This window comes from Gymnoscopelus microlampas (genome assembly GCF_963454915.1).
Source record: "Gymnoscopelus microlampas genome assembly, chromosome: 20".
Lineage (NCBI taxonomy): Eukaryota > Metazoa > Chordata > Actinopteri > Myctophiformes > Myctophidae > Gymnoscopelus > Gymnoscopelus microlampas.
The window spans coordinates 19,419,733-19,439,559 of NC_139957.1; the positions used below are offsets into that span (position 1 = coordinate 19,419,733).

Here is a 19,827-nt window from a genome sequence, read left to right on the forward strand (position 1 = left end):
GATCCAAAACATAATTCACGCATCATGTGTGCACGCAAGGCGCACTACAACTGCTATGACGTCACTTCATTTCACAGCAGTGGTTCTCAAACTTTTTCATGTCAAGTCAGTCAAGGTCCAGGACTCTAAAATTAATATGTATTTGGCCGCGGAACCCCATCTGAAAATATTTTGTGCCAGGGCCCCCCCCACACAAGATTTATGTTTAAAATGTTTCAAAAATAGGTCTACATTTTTCTTTCAAGATCTTTTGGAAAATTGCGGATCTACAAGCTCACAATGTGTCCCGATGCAGTGTGTTGTGAGCTTGTAGATCTGCTATTTTCAAATAGCCGATGTAGGCCTATAGGGTTTAAGTGGCAAAACTGATTTTGATGTTATATTAACACATTTTGCTGGGGACCTCCCCTGGAACCCCCTCAAGAACCCCTGGGGGTCCCCAGACCCCACTTTGAGAACCACTGCATTATACTTTAGCATGAAAACCTAGGCTGTGTCTTCTTTTCTGAGCTAATCACACTTAAATAATTCACACAGTCAACATATTTACTTCTGTGTTATTTATTTATAATAGCCTATATCTTTCGATAAATTGTTTACAAGTGCTGATTACTATATTACATTCACCGCATTTTAACATGGAGACATTAGACGATGCAAAACAGCGATAATGACAGACAGACATTCACCCCTCATGACAAATGTGATAATTTAAAACATTTCTGATTGCCTGACACTTTTCCCAGTGAACTTGATGGCGTACTCCTCTAGATGTACACACACACACACACACACAAACAACAGATAACTAAAAGTCAATGATGAAAGAAGAGAGACAAATGGGTAATCGCTTTCTCAACCCTCTCAAATATGTTAAGATGCAAGCTGCCCTGTGGGGTTGTGATTGATTTTTTTCATTTTCATTTTTTTTTACAGTGCAATCCAGTCCGCAGCACAATTTTCATATCAGTAAATAAGCATTGTAATATTACAAAGACATTCAATCAAATTAGCCAAATTAGAAGGCAGGTGTTAATTAAAATGTAACACGTTTATACTACCAAATATCAGTTTTCATTTTCAAATGTCCATCCTCAGTATTGGGGGAACCAATAGGATTCTACAACTCCACCTTAAATGCATTTTCTAGCTGACATTATCCCTCATTAAGAAACTAATTAACTAGCTATTAAAATGGGTCTGGATAAATGCTTAAAATATACTGGTAAAACATACTTGTTTTCATTAGGACCGTTTCCCTAAATAAGCACATGACCACTACTGATTTCACATATTGTAGTTATTAAAACAGCAGACAGTTTGAGGGCTACAAATATTAGATAATCTTCCCTCTGGAAAAATAAACAGATTCATTCAAAAAACCTGGGCCATAAAGAATCAGAATACTGGGCAATTTAAGTTATAAAAGTAGTCTGTCCACTCTAAACAAAAATCACAGTATATTATTATAGTAAATACCCTGTTGATGTTTTTTTTTCTTAAATTAGCAAATAGATTTGTATATTAAAATATATTAATTAAAATATATTACTTTGATTAACTAGTCAAACATGAAAAACAAAATCAGATTATTTTGTCTGCTTAAGGTGACTTTGGCATATTACCGTTAAAATAATTGCTATAAAACGTAGGCCTAGGTTGGACCTCTGTGAGATTTCAAAATATTATTAATAATTCTTTGATTTGCCATCAGCAAGTACAAACACTCACTTCTGCCTTGCTGAGTCATATTGTACCGCCATGATCTTGTATAGCTTAACTGTGCAATAATTAATTGTTCCATGACATAGCTTTTGCCATTTGATCAAAACTGATGTTTGCTGTTCTTCTCTTTTCCACTGTATAAATCCTTTTGTCATATAAGATGGATATGCTCAAGCAAGCTGTGCAACATTAAGAAAATTAAGGTCTAAATCTAGGCAAATCTGAGCAAATATTTACAGAGAAAATAAACAAACAAGCCCATGAGCGATTATCTTCATTTTCTTCCCTTCCCTCGAGTGTTCTTTTTTTTTCCATTTGTCATTTTCTACCGTTTGTAACGGATAACATTTACTGTAGCTTTACAAACAGATAACAGATGAGAGTATACAGTACACATCAGAGACAGCATATCTACAAGTCTAGGCTTTTTTGAGGAGGCATTATGCGCTCACACAGTAGAAACCGACTTAGAACATGACCGTGGCCAGAAACATCTAAACTTCCTCTCCTCCTCCTTTTTTTTCCTTTTTTAAATGTCTTTTACATCATATGTGAGTGTTAAGTGCTGTACATTATTACTATGGTATATGTAGGTGATTTTTCAAGTGCTCTCCCCTGTAACTGTTAGTAAAAACAAGGTGATGTGCAATCCTCATAACATATTTTTTTATAAAGTATCATTCAAAATTATATATATTTTTAAATAATATCTCTTTTTAAAAGTATAGAATTTTCTAGTTCTGAAATCTGAGTGTGTTCAGTACTAAATATACAGTTTTATATAAAATAGTTACTTTAAAGTTGCACGTCCCTGCCACTTGTACATAGATACCAAATAGGAGGTACTGTACAACCAATGATTATCATTAACGCCCTTTTTTGTCTTTGAACAATCCCAACTTAGGCCCCACAATAAAAAGTGAGTCAGTCTAAAACACAACACAGTCATTATATTCTACAAAAATAGCAACATTCATTTTCCCTCCTCTTTTAAAAACTACAAACATATATAAAAAAATATAGCACACTAACCCTATCTGAGTGCAAAAAATTGCCAGATTTGACATTTGTCACATATCTGAAAGACTACCGATTTGCATCAAACTGATCAACATTACTACCAAAATTGCACAAAACAAACCACTTTTCTCAGCTGTTGGGGGAACATAAGAACATCCAGTGTGAATTCCTGCTTTACTGATAGCAACCACATGCTGGTGTACGGCTACTGTCCCTTACGCCTGGTAACCGATGTTTATCAATCCTGAATGACGTATCTACTTTGTGCATGGATGCAATACAAACCAAATAGATCACAATAACCCGCTATTATTATTACTTTCCTATCATCGTACCACTAAACACGAGACACAAAGTTTAGAGGGGCCGATGCAGTCATCATGGCAGAAAGCTCCGCACCCCTTGCACATGATCATCGCCTTTAGCCGGCAGTAGCATTTAGATTGGACATCCTCCATGCCGGAGCCCTCCATGAATGACTGTTCCGGTGATGGCTCACCCTGGTTACTGTGGTCTAACGAGTGACCGGCAGGTATGGTAGTAACAGTCACTGAGAAGGACATCACGCTCCCGTGGACACCACCGTCACTAGCCCCTGACAGTGAGGCAGAGGAGGCAGCGGTGCTGTGGTTCAAAGTGTGAGGTACTGACATGCTGATAGTGCCACCGTAGCACGGACCTACTGCAGGCTCCTGATTATCGAGCGTCCTCTGCGTTTGAAATACGGTCCGGCGCTGGTGACTGGGGTCCATTGCTATGTGGGGTGATACGAGATATGGCTCGGAATTCCCTTGATTACTATTGCTGGTTTCGAGGTGCCTCCGCTGGGACTGAGGAAAGGGACCGGCATCTTTGGCTCTCATACTGTCGCTGTTATCTGCACCGGCAGCACCATCCTCTGATACGCAGCCTACTGGCAGAGGTTCAGTCTTTACTCTAGAACACTGTGGAAAGCTTACCGCTTCATCTGACTTTGTTGCAGAGTATCCATGCTGCTCCATCTTTACCCCAGAAGGAGGAGACAGAAGTTTCCTGGCTGGCTCCTCATCCTTAGGTCCTCCCTCCTCTCCTTCTGCGTTTTCTCTCTTCAAGTTGGTCACAGTGGTGTTAGGGATGACAGACAGGTGCAACCTCCTGCTGCTCTCTGACCCTCTGCCATATGTAGACACATTGAGGAGGTAATGTCCCGTCATAGCAGGTCTGGCCAACCTCTTACGACCCAGAAAGCCGACAGAGAACCTAGGCCTGTCCTCGCGTTCCTCCACATGCCCCAGTTGGTTGACCGTGTACTGGCTGGGCTGTGGAGGCGCAATGACTCCATAAGGCTGGCTCTGTTGGGCTTTCCTCTGCATCAAGGCCTGTAGTATCTGATCCTGGGTCTCCTTATCAGGCAGTTCTCTTTGATGTCGCACATAGTCTTGGAAAACCCCAGATCGTGCCATTACTGAGGGCTGGTGAGAGACCTGCTTTTCAGATTTGTGGTCCCCTCCGGTGGTTGCATGTGATGTCTTTCCCTTATTGCTAGATGGTAAGCCTGTTACCTTGACCTCCATCTTAGCCAACGGCTTTGGAAGGATCTGTTCCAGGGGAACCTCTTTGCCCTGCAGTAGCTGAGTGACAAGTGGGTTATTTGCAGGGATACAGGAGCTGGACCTGATGGTTGATCCAGTGGATAAAGGGATATCTAGTCCCTTAAGACCACACACAGAAAAGGTACCTGGTTGGACTGATGATGATTCTATAGCCTTTTGGACATTATGAAGCCCTACATTTAAAGGACCAAGCACTTGACCTTTCTGTTTTTCATCATCAGCCCTGCTGAAGGTAGAGGCTTGAGACTGAACCTGGTTTATCTGACCAAAGGGGTCAGATGAGTGGGAAGGAGGTGTGATGGTCTGATTGCTGTTGGTTGGTAACCGAGTGCATGACTCTAATGATGTTGGGCTGGGGCTCAGGGATGATTGTCCCTGCTCACTACTGCCTCCCCCTGGCCCAGGGCCTGGTACTGCACCTTTGCATCCGAACGTCCCAGCAGCTGCAGCCGCTGCTGCTCTCTGCGCTCGGGCAAGCTGAGCTTTGGCTTTGATGTCGGCGAGAGTACGGGCACCGGTGCGGCCGGGACTGCTGAGGGGGGTGGGGAGTGGCGTCCTTGGCGAGACTTGACTTGGCGACAATGGGACGGGAAGAATTCGTGACACTGGAATCTACAGTTGCGAAAAGAAAAATCCTTTTATGAGCACATATCAATGAGAGTCAACACATCAATCATACATGCATAATAACTCATTATAATACGTTAATAAGGAATTTCGATTGACTAATATTTGTCTACCTTGAGTGGTGGAACTCTCTGGTTCGTTGTTGCAGTCGGTGTGGCAGGGCTTGGCATGGATGACGCTGAAGGAGACACAGAGGAAACCGAGGACACTGAAGAAACCGAGGACAACCGGGGCCTCTTCTCAGGGGTCAGTTCAATCTCCAAGTCACTGGAAGATTTCCTTTTCAGTGACTCTGCAGGGCCGGTGGCCACCAGGGTAATTGATGAAGACTCTTCACTCTCCTGCCGGTTAGGCTGATCCACAGATGCTGGCAGGTCTTCCTTTGACTCACAAGTGGCCGTTGGTGGCACGATTTTCTTCACGGGAGACTGAGGGAGATCCTCCTTCTCCTCTTTCACGTCCTCTTTGTGGTCCTTTTCAGGCGGAATGACTTCTTCTGCATCCACTTCGGCGGGTCTCTCCACAGCGAGTGCTGTCATTGCCGGTGCTGGCACTGGAACTTCGGCGGGTCTCTCCACAGCGAGTGCTGTCAGTGCGGGTGCTGACTCTGGACCTTCGGCGGGTCTCTCCACAGCGAGTGCTGTCATTGCGGGTGCTGGCACTGGAACTTCGGCGGGTCTCTCCACAGCGAGTGCTGTCATTACGGGTGCTGGCACTGGAACTTCGGCGGGTGTCTCCACAGCGAGTGCTGTCATTACAGATGCTGGTACTGGAGCAGGTCCAGGTGCCACGGATCTGGACAGCCTTCGATCCCCAATGAGCTGAGATCGCCGTGTCTTCATGGGCTCCATAGTGGTGGGGGCCGACTCTTTCAGGGCAGGCTGTGGCTTTGGAGGCTCCTGTGATAGTGACGGTGCTGACTTCATGTCTCTACTAGAGGCAGCAGCAGACTGGCTCCTATCCTTTGTGTCCTTGGGATTCTCCAGTGTTTGAATAGCAGGTCCTGTACGGTGGGCGGGAGACTGGGGCCTGGCAGGTTCTTGATTCAGATCAGCCTCTGTCAGCTCTTTATATTCCTCATAGCTGAGCCCAGAACTACACACCAGAGAAAGGGGAGAGGGGAGGAGTGTTAAAAGAGACAAAGGAAGACAAGTGGTATGTAAAAATGGTCGAGAAATTCTTATTGTCATTGCATACATCAACAAATCACTGCTTTCTGTTCCAAGCAGGAACACATTGACAGAAACAATTATCTGGAAAGCACAGCTTAAAAGCGCCACTTTACTGGTGGGACATTTTCATTATCAATACATTTGTTTCTAAAACATTGGACATGTGCTAAATATGATTTTTAACTTTTATTTTAAATGTATTTGTTCATGTTTTATTATTAACATTGTGGGCACATTTTCAGTTAAAGTTTTGAGGGATTTGAGATGCTGTGATGCACACTAATAAATAGTTATTGTATGAATTAGTTATGGTGCAAATATGTAAATAAAATGATGTAATTACACAGGAATTTGGTCAGTTTACCATTACAGAAAGTAACTCCAAGCCATTTGACAACAAGATCCATCAAACAGTATTTGTAGTTAAACAACCCTTGTACATAAACAGAACTAGACATACTCGGGGACCACACAAGTATGTCGAGTAGTCGATGTACCCGTTGCTAGAGTACCCACTGCGGTATCCATTACCACAGTAAAAATAATGTTAGATATTACAATCAATGTGTTATTTACGGTATGAATAGGCACTGGCCTACTTGGAATGATGCAAGTTGGGAACTCAAATTCCTGTTGTAGTTGTTGTCAGAGTACCCAGTGTGGTACTGGTGCGTGATTTGGGAACGTACGGGACCGGTTGGCAAACCCCGCCCCCGACTGTCTCCACTGGCTGAATCACGCCTGCTTCAAAGGTACAAAGGTGGGCCTTGCTGTATGTTATGCCACACAGTTAGTGACAGGAGACTGTTACTAAAAAACACAATATAAAAGACAGCTTTTGTGCATTTGTGTAGTAGGAGAGGCGTTCTCACATGCCTTATTTTCCTGTACAGTTTGCGGTATGTACCGTTCTAATTTTTGGCGGAATTTTTTACTCACGTGAGATATATGACAGTACAGACCACTGAGACTAGGCATTTGGTGATGAGAATTATCAATATAGCATCCATGGTCCATCCATCTGCAGGCTGGCAGACGGCTGTTACTTAATCCATTGAAATAAAGAAAAGGAACGGATGGTTTTCTGCTGAGGAAACAGCAATGAAAGCGACCAATTCCAGAATAATCATTATCTCAATATATTCTACATATCATCTATATTCTATAGGGTTAACAGAGCTGCTCCTGCAGTCTAAAATCTCCTCATTCCACTCGGGGGGCGGGGTTTACCAACCGGTCCCGTACGTTCCCAAATCACACTGTACTAGTACCCACTACAATATGAAATATCGAGCTACGATGATCCGTGATGTCGTCTATAACTGCTGACGCTGTGTTGATGACATACATGGACATAAATGGGAGACATACAAACACACAGACAGACAGACAGACAGACAGATACAGAGATTTCGTGCATTGATTTGTAAAAGAATGGACTTGTCACTTCTATTGTGAACACTACCACTATTGATGACACGTGTCACGAAGCTCGGCCCATCTGTCAAGCCGATGGGTTGGGTTGACCAATCAGGGAAGCTGCCTACACCTCCCCCCCCCCAAACAGAGAGATTGGGGCGTCCTCCATAGACCCGCAGACATACAAACATTCATGGATTTTTGGTTCTCGACAACCACAGGTCCGACCAAATGCTTTGTTTGTTGGAGTGGACTTTAATTGTTGGAGGTTCAATGCAGTTTCAACTATTCATTTCTATTCATGCTAAAGTGTGACTTACTTTTCACCATAGTAGTTCTCAAAGAAGGTTTCTTTCCAGTGCTCCACTTTTTTCTCCTTTTCAATTTCTTGTCGCATTCTTAGCTGTAACTCTGGAGTGAACTCACCTGAAAAAACAAAGAGAAAATGTTTTACATTATACTTGATCTCTTTTCACATCCCCTATTTTGTGGGGTTCTTATCATTTCTTCGTGAATTTAATCATTATTTGTTCATGGGTGCAGTGACACTGACCCTCAGCCAGCCTCTCCTTCCATGACTGTGCAGCCGATGTGAAAAACTCGTTGTTCAGGGCAGAACTGGTGACCTTGAGAAGACCCTCCATACATGCCTGGGGAGAAGGGGGGGTAGCCTGTATTAGGAGTGTGAGATGGTAAGCCATGTATAAACCATTAGAACCCTATCATCCCTATTCTGGGGCCTGGGCAGGTCATAATAGGCGAATATTCTGTGAAAATGGGCGACCATTCAGCGAAAATAGAAGATCTACAAGCTCACACCGTGTCATGTTGTGAACCTGTAGATCAGCTAGTTTGGGGAAGATATTTGGTGTAGAGGGAAAAAAGAAGGGGCTAAGTAAGTACAGACCCCTGCAGGACCATGGTCCAAATGACGCAATACATAGTGTCACCAGGTCTCCCAGGTATTCTCTCCACACTCGGTGACAAGATTATTTAAAAGAACAACAAGGCTGCATAAATGTTTGATCCACCTGCTGGTCGACCTCGGGTAGAAGTTTGAGCAGCCTCTGTTGACATTCTGTGGGCAGGACAGAGAAGGTATGCTTGTTGATGATCGCACGCAGGTTGGTGTTGACTAAGATGGAGTCTGGAGTTTCCACATCTATTTCACACTTGTTACGTTTCAGCTGCCCTGGAAAACAAAACAAGGAGGGGATATAAACCTTAACACAGGGGTCTTCAACAAGGGGTCTGGGACCCCTAGGGGGTCCTCAGAGTTGCTACAGGGTGTAGTTACAAATGTTTGTGTGATAGGAATTTTTTTTTAGAATTCCTTTTCTGTGAGGAACATTAGCTGAAAATAGCTGAACAAAATCTGAAAATTAGTAGATCGGCTATTTTCCTATGAAAAGATTTAATCTGCAACATAGTGTTATACAATATGTTGTGGGGGTCCCTGCTTCATCTATCTCTCAGCTAAGGGGTCCTTGGCCTTAAAAACGCTGAAGACCCCTGCCTTGAAACAATGTCGATATACGGTATTTTCGATTTATTGACACAAACCTTTCATGTTTGTGACATGACATGAGAAGACATGACATGACATGTCTATCATACTGGGGAATTTAATATATAACTGCTTGACGTTTGTACTCACGTGCATTGAGACGACTAGACCTCGGGGCTATTTTCCTGGTTGCAGCCGTGTGGCATGGTTCTGTTTTGACAGAGGAAGAGGAACTGGAGGACGAGTTCTGAGGGCTGGCAGGACAGCGATCTGACTGTTTCAGTTCCCATAGTGATGCTGCCAATCATAAAAGTTATGCTGTTTTTTACGACGAAATGATGACTTTTTGTAGTAGGAGATCCTGTGCCACACTACATTGCCAAGCTAAACTAAATATGCTGGGTGTGCTGGCCTGGGGCTGGTTTAAACTGAAATATTTACCACTTACTAGTCTTTGTAGTAATGTTGTCAGTCATATCTTTGACCGTCTTCAGGAGTAGTCTGGGGCTGGAGGTAGTAGCCATTCCACCCTGCCTACGCTGGTTCCTTTGTTGCTGCTGCTTCAAGGCCTAAAACAAGCAAAAGAAAAAAAGACATTAAGGAAGGAACGAAAGCACAATGATAAGAAATGTTCAAAACAAGTCTGTGTGCCCTCCCTCCCCTTGCTGCAGCGACTCCTTCAGTCTGTTGCTGTAAATAAGAATGTATTCTTACTAGTCTGCTCGCCTGCTTGAATAACAGTTTAAAATGGTGTTCCAATGAAATGTGTTGCATAACTTCACAATCACAAATTATGATATGAAGATAACCAACAGATTCCAGAACAATTGATGACATGCTTTTCCTTTCTTTTCAAATGATTGAAACATGTAATAAATTACAAATGAAAAGTAATTACAAAAAAGGGGTGGGGCGGTGGGGGCATAATAAGTACAATACCTCACATTTTAGCCAAACCTTCATCTTACTAGGGTTTCAGTAGCCTAATAAACCAAGGCAATTGGTCTTTAGCTGAACATTTCCACAGGAGTGCAGATGGAGCGAATTACAATCTGTGCAATCAAGTGAAATCTAATTACATGCAACACAAAAGGCATGAGGCAGCCAATAGGAAAATGTTGAAGGGGTGGATTATGAGAACATTAATAAAACCAGCTATAAGCATTTTTTCCCCTGACACCCCATTGTTTTTAAATAACCAGCACAAGATGTCTAAGTAACACACTGGGAATTGAGCATAACGAGAGCCTGTGTGAAAACCTATCACCAAAATTGTGTGCTCAGGCATTTAGTGAAAATGTAGAGCAGCAAAGAATGTAAAAATAAAAACGTATTTTGATATTACAGATTAACAAGGATTAGAGGCAAAAGAACAACTAATATTAATTGTGGCATGTGTGCTATTCAAAACAATCCTTTTTCAGACCACTGAAGAAACCAACAGACTGCAAGATATTGTAATGGTGCTGCAACAGTGCCATGTTAGTAATTGCAGAAAACAAAGACATGTACCTGCTTCAGGGCTTTCTTGCTGTGTTTCTGAGAAGGAGAGATGAGCTTGCTGGCAGGGACAGAGGGTGACGAGCATCGAGGCTGTGGAGACGAGGGCTGCGACTGCAGCTTGGAGGGGACTAAGAAAACAAAAAGCGCAAAGTAGATGTTACAAAATACGCACCCTGAGGGAGCCATACTGACTTTTCACACAGCGCCATTGTTTTGATGAAAGTTAAAACCATTAAGATACACAACTAGGCCTATGGCATTACTATTCTAGAATAACTGATTATCAAAATCAAAATGGCCTAAAAGCCTCGCGGCATAGATGGCTATTTCCTCATCTCTCACAGATGTGCAAAGTTTCCACATACCGTAGCAGAGCTGCTGGTGTCTTTTAGGTGGTTTTCTTAGCATTTGAACTCTTGGCTCTTTGCATAGATTATCTCACAAATAGAAAGAGTCAAGAGTCATCCTCCCACCCTGCTCTGTGCCAAGGTTATTTGCTCGCCAGTTTCTAACATGCATAATGAGGAAGTGGTCACGGGTCAAACTGAGAAAATACAGTTTCCTGTTTCAACACTCGCTCAAAATATTCAAGTGGCAGGGAGCAGTAATGAGAGCCAATAACAGCATTGCCTCAAATAAACAAAATGTATACTTGGGCAAAAGAGTCTTCTACTGAAGCTGCTCTTGTTTATCAGGTGCAGTTACAGTAAGCTAAAGAAGTGGTCTGAAACCGTATGTACAGCAGACACAAGAAAAACAGAAGCCAAAAAACCTTGACTGTTATGTCATCGTGATGAATAACCACAAACTACTCTGTTGGCAATAAATAGATTACTTTTATTGAGACATAAAATATTATAGCTCTTTACATCAGTGTAAACTTACTAGTACCAACAAATCAAACAAAAAAATCTACGTGTCATGAATGAATGTGTATGCCTATTGCCTATATCAGTGCCTGTCTGCCTGATATTGTATATCCCCAGTATAGCCAACCTGGGTCTTCTCATAACCATGTTTCCATTTTCTTATTTGGTTCTACAGTTGTACAACACCTACAGGGGCAGCAGTACAGTTCTGGAAGGGTAATAACAACTTGAACCCTATCATCCCTACCCTGGCCATGTTGTAATAGGCTAATATTCTGCAGAAATAGGCAAACATTATGCAAAACTAGCAGATCTACAAGATCACAACGCTTTTCATGAAGATATATGGTGTATATATGGTGAAATCTTTTCATGTCAAGGACCCCCAAATTGACACTTTCTTTCTTTCTTTTTCCTTTATTTATTCAGGGAAGTCCATTGAGAGCAAGCTCTCTTTTTCAAGGACGCCCTGATAACGACATATAAAATACATGAAAACCTAGCACTTATTAGCCCTCGGACCCCCATTTGAAAAGATATGCCAGAGACCCCCCCATAAGAGAAGATTTTTACGGCAGTGATTCTCAACCATTTTAATTTCAAGGACCCCCACTTTGACATGCATTAGGCTACAGACCCCCATTTAATGTCATTTCTATCTCCGGGACCCCAATTTATATTGTAAAATCAATGTTAATTTAAAGGGCAAGACCACTTTGGTAGAGGTTTGGGTTGTGTAGTTACCTTGCCATGATGTTACTCCAAAGGTGGACAAGAAATCCAAAATAATTGCTCCATTGATTAGAAATGGATAATTCTAAATATGCTCCTCATTGACTTACATTGTACACTGAAACAGCTCTCAAAGTCACTATTTTAGCATGCAAACAAACATAAAAAAAGTTGATTCAGACAGTATAGAGCATCACCAAACCCAGTACTGTTTGTTTTTTTAATAAAAATGTTAGCTTCCTGTTAATTTCGCAAGACTGGATCCACGGATCCGGATCTTCAAATAGTAAAATCAACAGGAAGTTGACATTTTTATATAATAAAAAAAACAGTGCTGGGTTTGGTGATGCTCTATATTGTCTGAATCAGCTTTGTTTGTGTTCATTTATGGGCTAAAAGAGTGACTCTGACGGTGCGTTTTAACAGCGGGCGATTCAGGATAGTATTCTCCGGCAGTGCATTATATGTCTATGAGAGCCGGCAACTACTGGCGATAGCTGGGCGAAGAGGCTTACATTGACTTACATTGCTTCACTATACAATGTAAGTCAATGAGGACTGGAGCATTAATTTTTCCAATTATTTTAAGCCTAGAATCAAGCCATCCAGGATCCTGGTGATTCATGACCATAAAACGTTTGATTCTGTGATCATTATTTTTTTGAAAACCACAAAACAAAGGGTATTTATTAAATATAGTATAATATAATGAAATATTCAAAAACGTTTTTGCACAGAATCAAATGTTTTATGGTCATGATTCGCCAGGATCCTGGATGGCTTGATTCTAGGCTTAAATTAATTGATATAAATATTTTTGGAAATGGGAAAAATGAATCTAGCTGGAATGACCAATGGTCTATCCTCTCTCCACAACTACCATTATGGTGTCATTAGGCAAGGCCCCCCCTATTGAACTTCCCAAGTGGGAATGTGTGAGACTATGTGAGCGTTAAGGATGGGTGCAGGTGCACTCAGGATAGTCACCCTATCCTGGTAAAATAAAGAAATGCAACCAGAACTGTTCTAGGAAAGGAAAATAAAACATACCAAACCTGAATACTGAATTGAATACTGAATACCAAATATCCTGAATACTTGAGTAATGAGTAATCACACTGGTCAAACGCAGCAGGGGGTATATATTGAGGTAGCACACACAGTATTATTTCATTGGTATTTTCTATAATAGCATTGGGAAAATAAATAATATATATATATCACACAGCAAGACAGACACGAATCTGAGGTGAAATCTACTACCAAAATCTGCTGCTACTTTTTGAAATCCACGATGGACTTGTACATAAAGACTAATGCAGCTATAATACATGGTGAGTGATCATTCACTGACCAATGAGTCATGGAACATGTAAAGTATACATTCTGAATTTCTAAGCAAATATGCACAGTACCTCTCCGTCTCCACCTTCCCCTTCTGCCCTCTGGTGCATTGGAATTGCTGTTGTATTCTGTGCTTCGGGAATCAGAGAGATTGTCGCTGCTGTCTTCAGAGCCTTCTTCGGACAGCTCTTTGGCCACATCCGAGACGTCCGTCTGCATAACATGCATATATTAATTACCTATTTGTTACAGGTACAACAGCGCGTGCGTGTGTGTGTGTGTGTGTGTGTGTGTGTGTGTGTGTGTGTGTGTGTGTGTGTGTGTGTGTGTGTGTGTGTGTGTGTGTGTGTGTGTGTGTGTGTGTGTGTGTGTGTGTGTGTGTGTGTGTGTGTGTGTGTGTGTGTGTGTGTGTGTGTGTGTGTGTGTGTGTGTGCGTGCGTAAATGTGTGCTCGACTGCTTGTGTGTGAAATATGATTGTTACTTATCTTTTAAGTGCTGTTATGACCATGAACATACACCCTATTAGGATTGTTTTCCCACCAGTTACTTTTAAGAGCGCTACCATTTTATTATTTCTTTATTATTATTTTTGGAGGGCTGCCAAAGTGGCTGGTACAGTAGGCAAACTGAACAGCCACAGACTAAATGTACATCCTGTTGGCTGGTGTTTTATTCTGCTTGTGGAGAATTGACTTCTGTTTACCCTGTACATCAAGTCAACGTCCTAGTATATGCAAATGTATCTGCCAATAAAGGTGATTCTGATTCAAAGATATCTTATTGTCATGCTAACCTTCAAGATGTAGACTCCCATTCGGCCAGGAACTTTGTAGAATAATCCCTCCTCACCACGGGAGTTTGTGTGTAGCATTGCATTGAGACATGCCAATGGGGAGGTTCCACTAGATCATAAAAGAGAAATGCAAATTAAACATCTGTTTCACCGTTAAAAAAGACGGCTGCGAGGGTGCTGTAAAGGAAAGAAAACCTGTTCTGGTATCTCGGTGGGAAAAGCTATCATGCATTAAGAGGGAAAACATCACTTCAACTCAAATTCATATCAGTGTCACTGGAAGGCATTTGAATGTTTGCTATATAAAGAATCAAATGCATAAACTTGGTTGATCTAAGCAGTACAACAATCTGAAATTCATTAATTAAGCCTAATTTATGCATTGGCAAAAACGTCATGAGACCTGTAGCTTGACAACAATTATGTATTTTTAACTTTTTCAGTTAAAAAGTATTTTTTTTTAAACTGAAAAGTCATTTCATGTCATGTCGCATGGCACTTTTTCACTTAAGCATAAATTAAGCGTTAGACTGCCATGACATACTGTAAAACTGTTGCATAAAAAGCTAATACAATTTAGATTTTCAGCCTGAACAGTTTCCATAGGAAAATAAACACACAAAATGTTTCTTCCCAAGAGAGACAATAACTATTGTGTTAATATTTTGTTATTGTGAACAATATTTCTTCATGACTGATAAGGAACACAATTGCTGCTGCTAATTCACTGTTCACTAGCAGGGTGCTTACAGATGTAGTTGGCTAAAATTTGCCAGATTATTTCTTTGGAAAAAACACGTTTTGAACTAGGCTTTTTATTCCGTAAAATTAAATTTCTTACCAACATTTCTGACAGCTTATCTTTATTAACTAAAGGTCCATAAGACGATGCAAATTCTTAATTGCTTCTGGGTAGAAACCAATTTATTTTTATGCAACAGCTGAATTCAGATGCGTTTAGCAAATCTGAATAAAGGTTGGGCTTACAGGTCTAGTTACACAACGAAACAAAACTGAACGAAAGACATGTTATTGTTAATAACATGCACAAGGTAAGACAAAACAAAATGGCATTGCAGTGAGTTGGTTAACGGGTAAAGTTGGTGGGCAGGTGGGGGGTGGGGTCTAGCTTTTTTCTTACCTTCTGGATGAGAACAGTGACAATGAAACAAAAAGAAATGATAGAATTAGAATTTGAGTGAAATAATCACCACTATGCAAACAAGTTGAAGGAAATGACATGACATGAGCATCAATAAACGAAGGAGAAAGACGCACTGCTTCTTATGACGCTATGGACCCAGCATGAACAACATTTGCCATGATGATAAGACTGATACTGCCAGAAATAAAGGAACTAGAATTATTATTTACCTAATTTCTTTAAGCCTTTCTCTTTGGATGACCTGCAGGATCTCTTTATGGCTCATGGGCGTGTTTGGATACTTCTCCAAAACCTGAAAGAAATGAAACACACTGTTTTATAAGGACCTCAAAATTACAATGATGCAAATGCTGTTTGACTATGCTGTGCAGCATAAACTAATGTAATTGGTTTAATAAACTATAATTCTAAATAATACACCTTTATGGAGTAGTAGCTACAGTAGCTATCAAAATGTCATTTAAATATGCCTTGGGTTAGCCTATGGGTTGCAACAAAGTCAACATGACAACAGTTTTCAAAATCGGTTTGTTAAGTTATAAGAGTGGCATTAAAGCGGCACAATGTAATTTCTTTTTAAATTAATAACATGTAATTTTGTCCAATCTGTATGGTAGAGTATGTTAATACAATATAACTTATACAATTGGGGCGGTTGTATTTTGTCTCCCTGCTCTTCTATTGAGACATTTAGAGGGTGTCAAAAGTCATGTCTCACCTAGACACAGGATCTGACATGAGTTCTGACCCGATGATCAAGATTCAATTTATCCCCTGAACAAGCAGGCAGGCTCGATTAGCTCAATGGTAAAAATGTCAGCACTAGCGCACTAAACCGGATTCAAATCTGGGGTAGAAGAGGAAATTGACATAGTGCAGCTTTACCTAATTTTGACAGCTTGGGCTGGAGCTGGGGAATCCACAGAAATCTAATCTTTGCGTTAACAGCAGTTTGAAATAACATCTGTGGTAACAAATTCCCTTGCCTCTGGCATAATTGCACAATATTGAAAATGCCCACAATAACAAAGACACATACATGCGTACAGACTTCAGTATGAATGAAGGTGTGCTTTTCTACTGTTATAGCATGAACTTGACCCCCAAGTGGACATGTTCTGTACTTTGCAGTAAATTATTCTGGTGATGGAAAGTACTGAATCTAGGCAAATGCTTTTGGTATTTGGGAGGGATCCTCCTGACTGAGGATGCAGTCATTCATTGGCAATATTATCATGTTTGTAACCTACTGCTAGCTACCTTGATATTCTGCAGAGGGGCAATGACATACTGAGACATCTTCCATCACTGTGAGAGGATGCATAGAATGACAGCAGATGTGTTTTGACAGTAGTCACTTAACCATGTCTCAGTTAAACCACAATACTTCATTGCATGTCAAATAGCGAAAATATCGGCTCTATAAGCTCCCAAGTCCCAACAGATAGCATTGCATTATGAACTTGTGGATCTGATATTTCCCCCAAATGTCCTCCTAGTTTTTTTTGTTTGTTTTATTTAGCTCATATATTTAGGCAACTATCTGCATACAAGTTAACTTTGTCTGTAAGAAAACAGTCATCCAACCCAAGTATATTGATGTGAACAGAGCAACCCTAGAGCAGTGGTTCTCAAAGTGGAATCCAGGGACTCTCTGGGTTCCTTTAGGGGGGTCTAGAATGACCCTTACTAGTCTGTAGCTCTGACAGTATACAAATGGAACCATTGTATACCTTCAGAGTTAAGGGGAGACCTTGAAATGTAAAAGTTTGAGAACCACTGCCTAGGTAAACAATAATACTGTTCAGTGTTTTTAATCACAAAAGCAACATTGTTACGTTAATTTATGTGATTTAGCACTACTACACTTGCAAGACTGTAAATACTTTAGTCCTATGGCAAGTATTGATTATATCTCGCTACGTTCGCATGTTAGAGATTAGCTAGGTCAGCCAGAACGAGCCATAGTAGTACAGTAGCTATGTGGACAGCTAAGTGGCTATCAGTGTTGCCATGTCCGCTTATTATAAGCAACGTTGGGCTTATTTTTCTGTCAAGTGGCATGTAAATATTGGTAGATGGGGGTTGCGGTTTATTGGGCTTGTTACAGCCAGAGGGATGTGTCTTTCTGCAAGGAAACACACCGGCACAATAATATAGTGGCTGATAGAGGGAAATGAGGGCTAAATTATTTATATATAGATATATAAAAGTTAAAAGTTACCTAGTTTCCCTTTAAAATGTCAAATAGTTTTCAAGATTTTTTTGAAAATAGCAGATCTATAAAGCTTTTCAAACAGCCAATGTGTGTGTTTAAAGGGCGAAGGGCTCGCTTTTTTAGGGCTTCTTTTCATAGACCTGGTTGCTTATTTCTCTCCCAAAACCTGGCAACACTGGTTGCTAGCACAGCTAGCTTAACTAAGGCGAAACACTTTGACATGTTTTGATTATTAAGGAGAGTTTACTTTAGCTAACTTCACAATGTATGAGACATGTCTGTCACTGACTGTCTAGACACGACACACACGGGTTTGGGTGCACATACAACAAGAAAACACTGGTCTGAAACCAAGTACACATCTTCAAGGCTGGATACAACAACAGACATTAGCTTGTTTTGTTTTTTATAAAGCTTAATAATATGTACGTCGAACGAGCGTCGTGTCTCGCGACAAAAATGACGCGGGTCGCGTCTACTACACTTTTTTTTCTCCCCCCCCAGTTGAATCATTTTTGTAGAGCGACGAACAGCCGTGACCGTGGAACCAACGTCCAAACGTGGATCCCCGTCCACACACACAGGCCTCGTCGCCGGCCGCGGACGCAGCGTTCAAAACTAATTTTATTCCTACTACGTCGTCGTACGATGGTGTCGCTCGCCGACAAGAGCCGATCGGCAAGCTCAGGCGACGGCGTGAGCTTGCCGATCGGCTCTTGTCGGCGAGCGACACCATCGTACAACAAGTCCAGGTCATGAAGTGAACTCATAAACACACTTGCACAAGTGGGATCAGAGCTGCAAGGAAAACAACCACAAACACACGGGCGGATTAGTAAAAAAAAAAGAACGGTATGGATTGGATACCGTCTTGGCTGCTTCTGCCCACGTCCTCCCCTTCTTTTTCTTCTGCCTCTCCCTCATCGTCGCCGTCTTGCGCGGATCGGCGTTTAGTGTTGAACGTGTCCGTCTGTGTTTCTGTTGAAATGTTGCTTTAGTTACCGCGTAAGCTCCTCTCCCCGTCTGCCATGTTGGACTTTACTGTAAAGAGTGTGTCATGTGACTCCGAGAGAGACGTCATCTTACTGTATGGCTGCTGTCATTTCAAAGTCCTCCTGAGTTTTCTCATGTACCGTATGCAATGTGCATGATCATAACATCGCGAAAATTGTAATCACACAGGACGACCATCAACAATTATGACTTAATAATTACGTAGTAATTAATAATAATAATAATGAATAGTCATATTCCATTCTTCAATGTTTATTCTGATGTGTAAGCAAATGGATTTTGCACAATTTCACAACCTTAAGAAAAATAAGGCAGCTAATCAAGAAAGCATCACAATTTTATTCACAAAATGTTTTGCTCATACAATCTAGCAACAGTGAGGGGCAGAAGCAACAATGAACAACCCATCATAACATTGATAACCTATGGGCTAACTAGAGTTCACCATAATTTGGGGACAGTCTTCCCCCTACATTTGAACTTGCACACATTTTCCAATTTTGGGCGTCATGACAATGTAATTATTCAAAAGAACTCTTATGTTAACCTATTGTCAGCAGTACAGTGATAAGGCTACGCTACATCATTGGTATTTTGAGAAAAGTAAAGTAGATCAGTAAATCCATCATTAAGGATTTAAAGACCCCCACCACCCAAAATACTTGTAACTGGTGCTTTTGAATTATCGCAAAGTTTTATTAGTATTATTTGGGTTGTGCTATTCCTAGAGGACACTGTAGGGCAAGAAAACACAGTCACACTCTAAAATCCTGAGTGTTAATTTAACTCTGAGTTACAGTTATTAAAGCTGCAATCTGGAGCTTATCTTAAAGAATAAAACGACAACTACTGGTTGACAAGTTGCCCAGCCTGAAGCTCCTAAGCCCAATATCTCCCCAGGCCAAGTAAGGTTTCCCTCTTGCACTAGCGGTATGTTTGGTTTCCTATGCAAGAAAGCTGGGTTCTTGGGTGTTACAATTGCAATTACCTCTCTCTCCATCGGGAAAGAACATAAAACGAATGGATTGTACAACACTGAGGATTTGACTGTGCATCTGGTAGGGTTAGTTACAATAGCTCCACTGATCACTATGTTCTTCTGACAAACTTCTAAGCATTCTAGTGT

At 41.2% G+C, this 19,827-nt stretch overlaps 1 protein-coding gene across 3 annotated transcripts; it reads right to left on the reverse strand.

Annotated features, from left to right (window-relative positions):
- Positions 1 to 545: 545 nt before the first annotated feature.
- Positions 546 to 18,723, reverse strand: asxl2 (ASXL transcriptional regulator 2). Of its 3 annotated transcripts, none has more exons than XM_084045309.1 (12): positions 18,555 to 18,723; positions 15,679 to 15,761; positions 14,305 to 14,413; positions 13,582 to 13,723; positions 10,575 to 10,693; positions 9,511 to 9,631; positions 9,213 to 9,359; positions 8,587 to 8,747; positions 8,109 to 8,205; positions 7,876 to 7,981; positions 5,078 to 6,059; positions 546 to 4,949 (listed from the first exon to the last, which is right to left on the reverse strand). In XM_084045309.1, exons 1-12 carry the CDS (start codon positions 18,609 to 18,611, stop codon positions 3,072 to 3,074), a joined length of 4,002 nt encoding a protein of 1,333 aa, XP_083901435.1. In that variant the 5' UTR covers positions 18,612 to 18,723; the 3' UTR covers positions 546 to 3,071. The 3 variants fall into 3 exon arrangements, with proteins under 3 accessions (XP_083901435.1, XP_083901434.1, XP_083901436.1); XM_084045308.1 differs by having other exon boundaries at positions 8,109 to 8,226; XM_084045310.1 differs by lacking the exons at positions 13,582 to 13,723; positions 14,305 to 14,413; positions 15,679 to 15,761; positions 18,555 to 18,723 and adding an exon at positions 10,931 to 11,069 and having other exon boundaries at positions 8,109 to 8,226.
- Positions 18,724 to 19,827: the final 1,104 nt, after the last annotated feature.

Coding starts and splice junctions, on each gene's coding strand:
- asxl2 (XM_084045308.1), bottom strand. CDS start 18,611: ATGAGGGAGAGGCAGAAGAAAAAGAAGGGGAGGACGTGGGCAGAAGCA. Junction 14,414..15,678: donor GAAAGGCTTAAAGAAATTAG/GTAAATAATAAT, acceptor TTTATGATCTAG/TGGAACCTCCCCATTGGCAT. Junction 9,360..9,510: donor CAACATTACTACAAAGACTA/GTAAGTGGTAAA, acceptor TATGATTGGCAG/CATCACTATGGGAACTGAAA.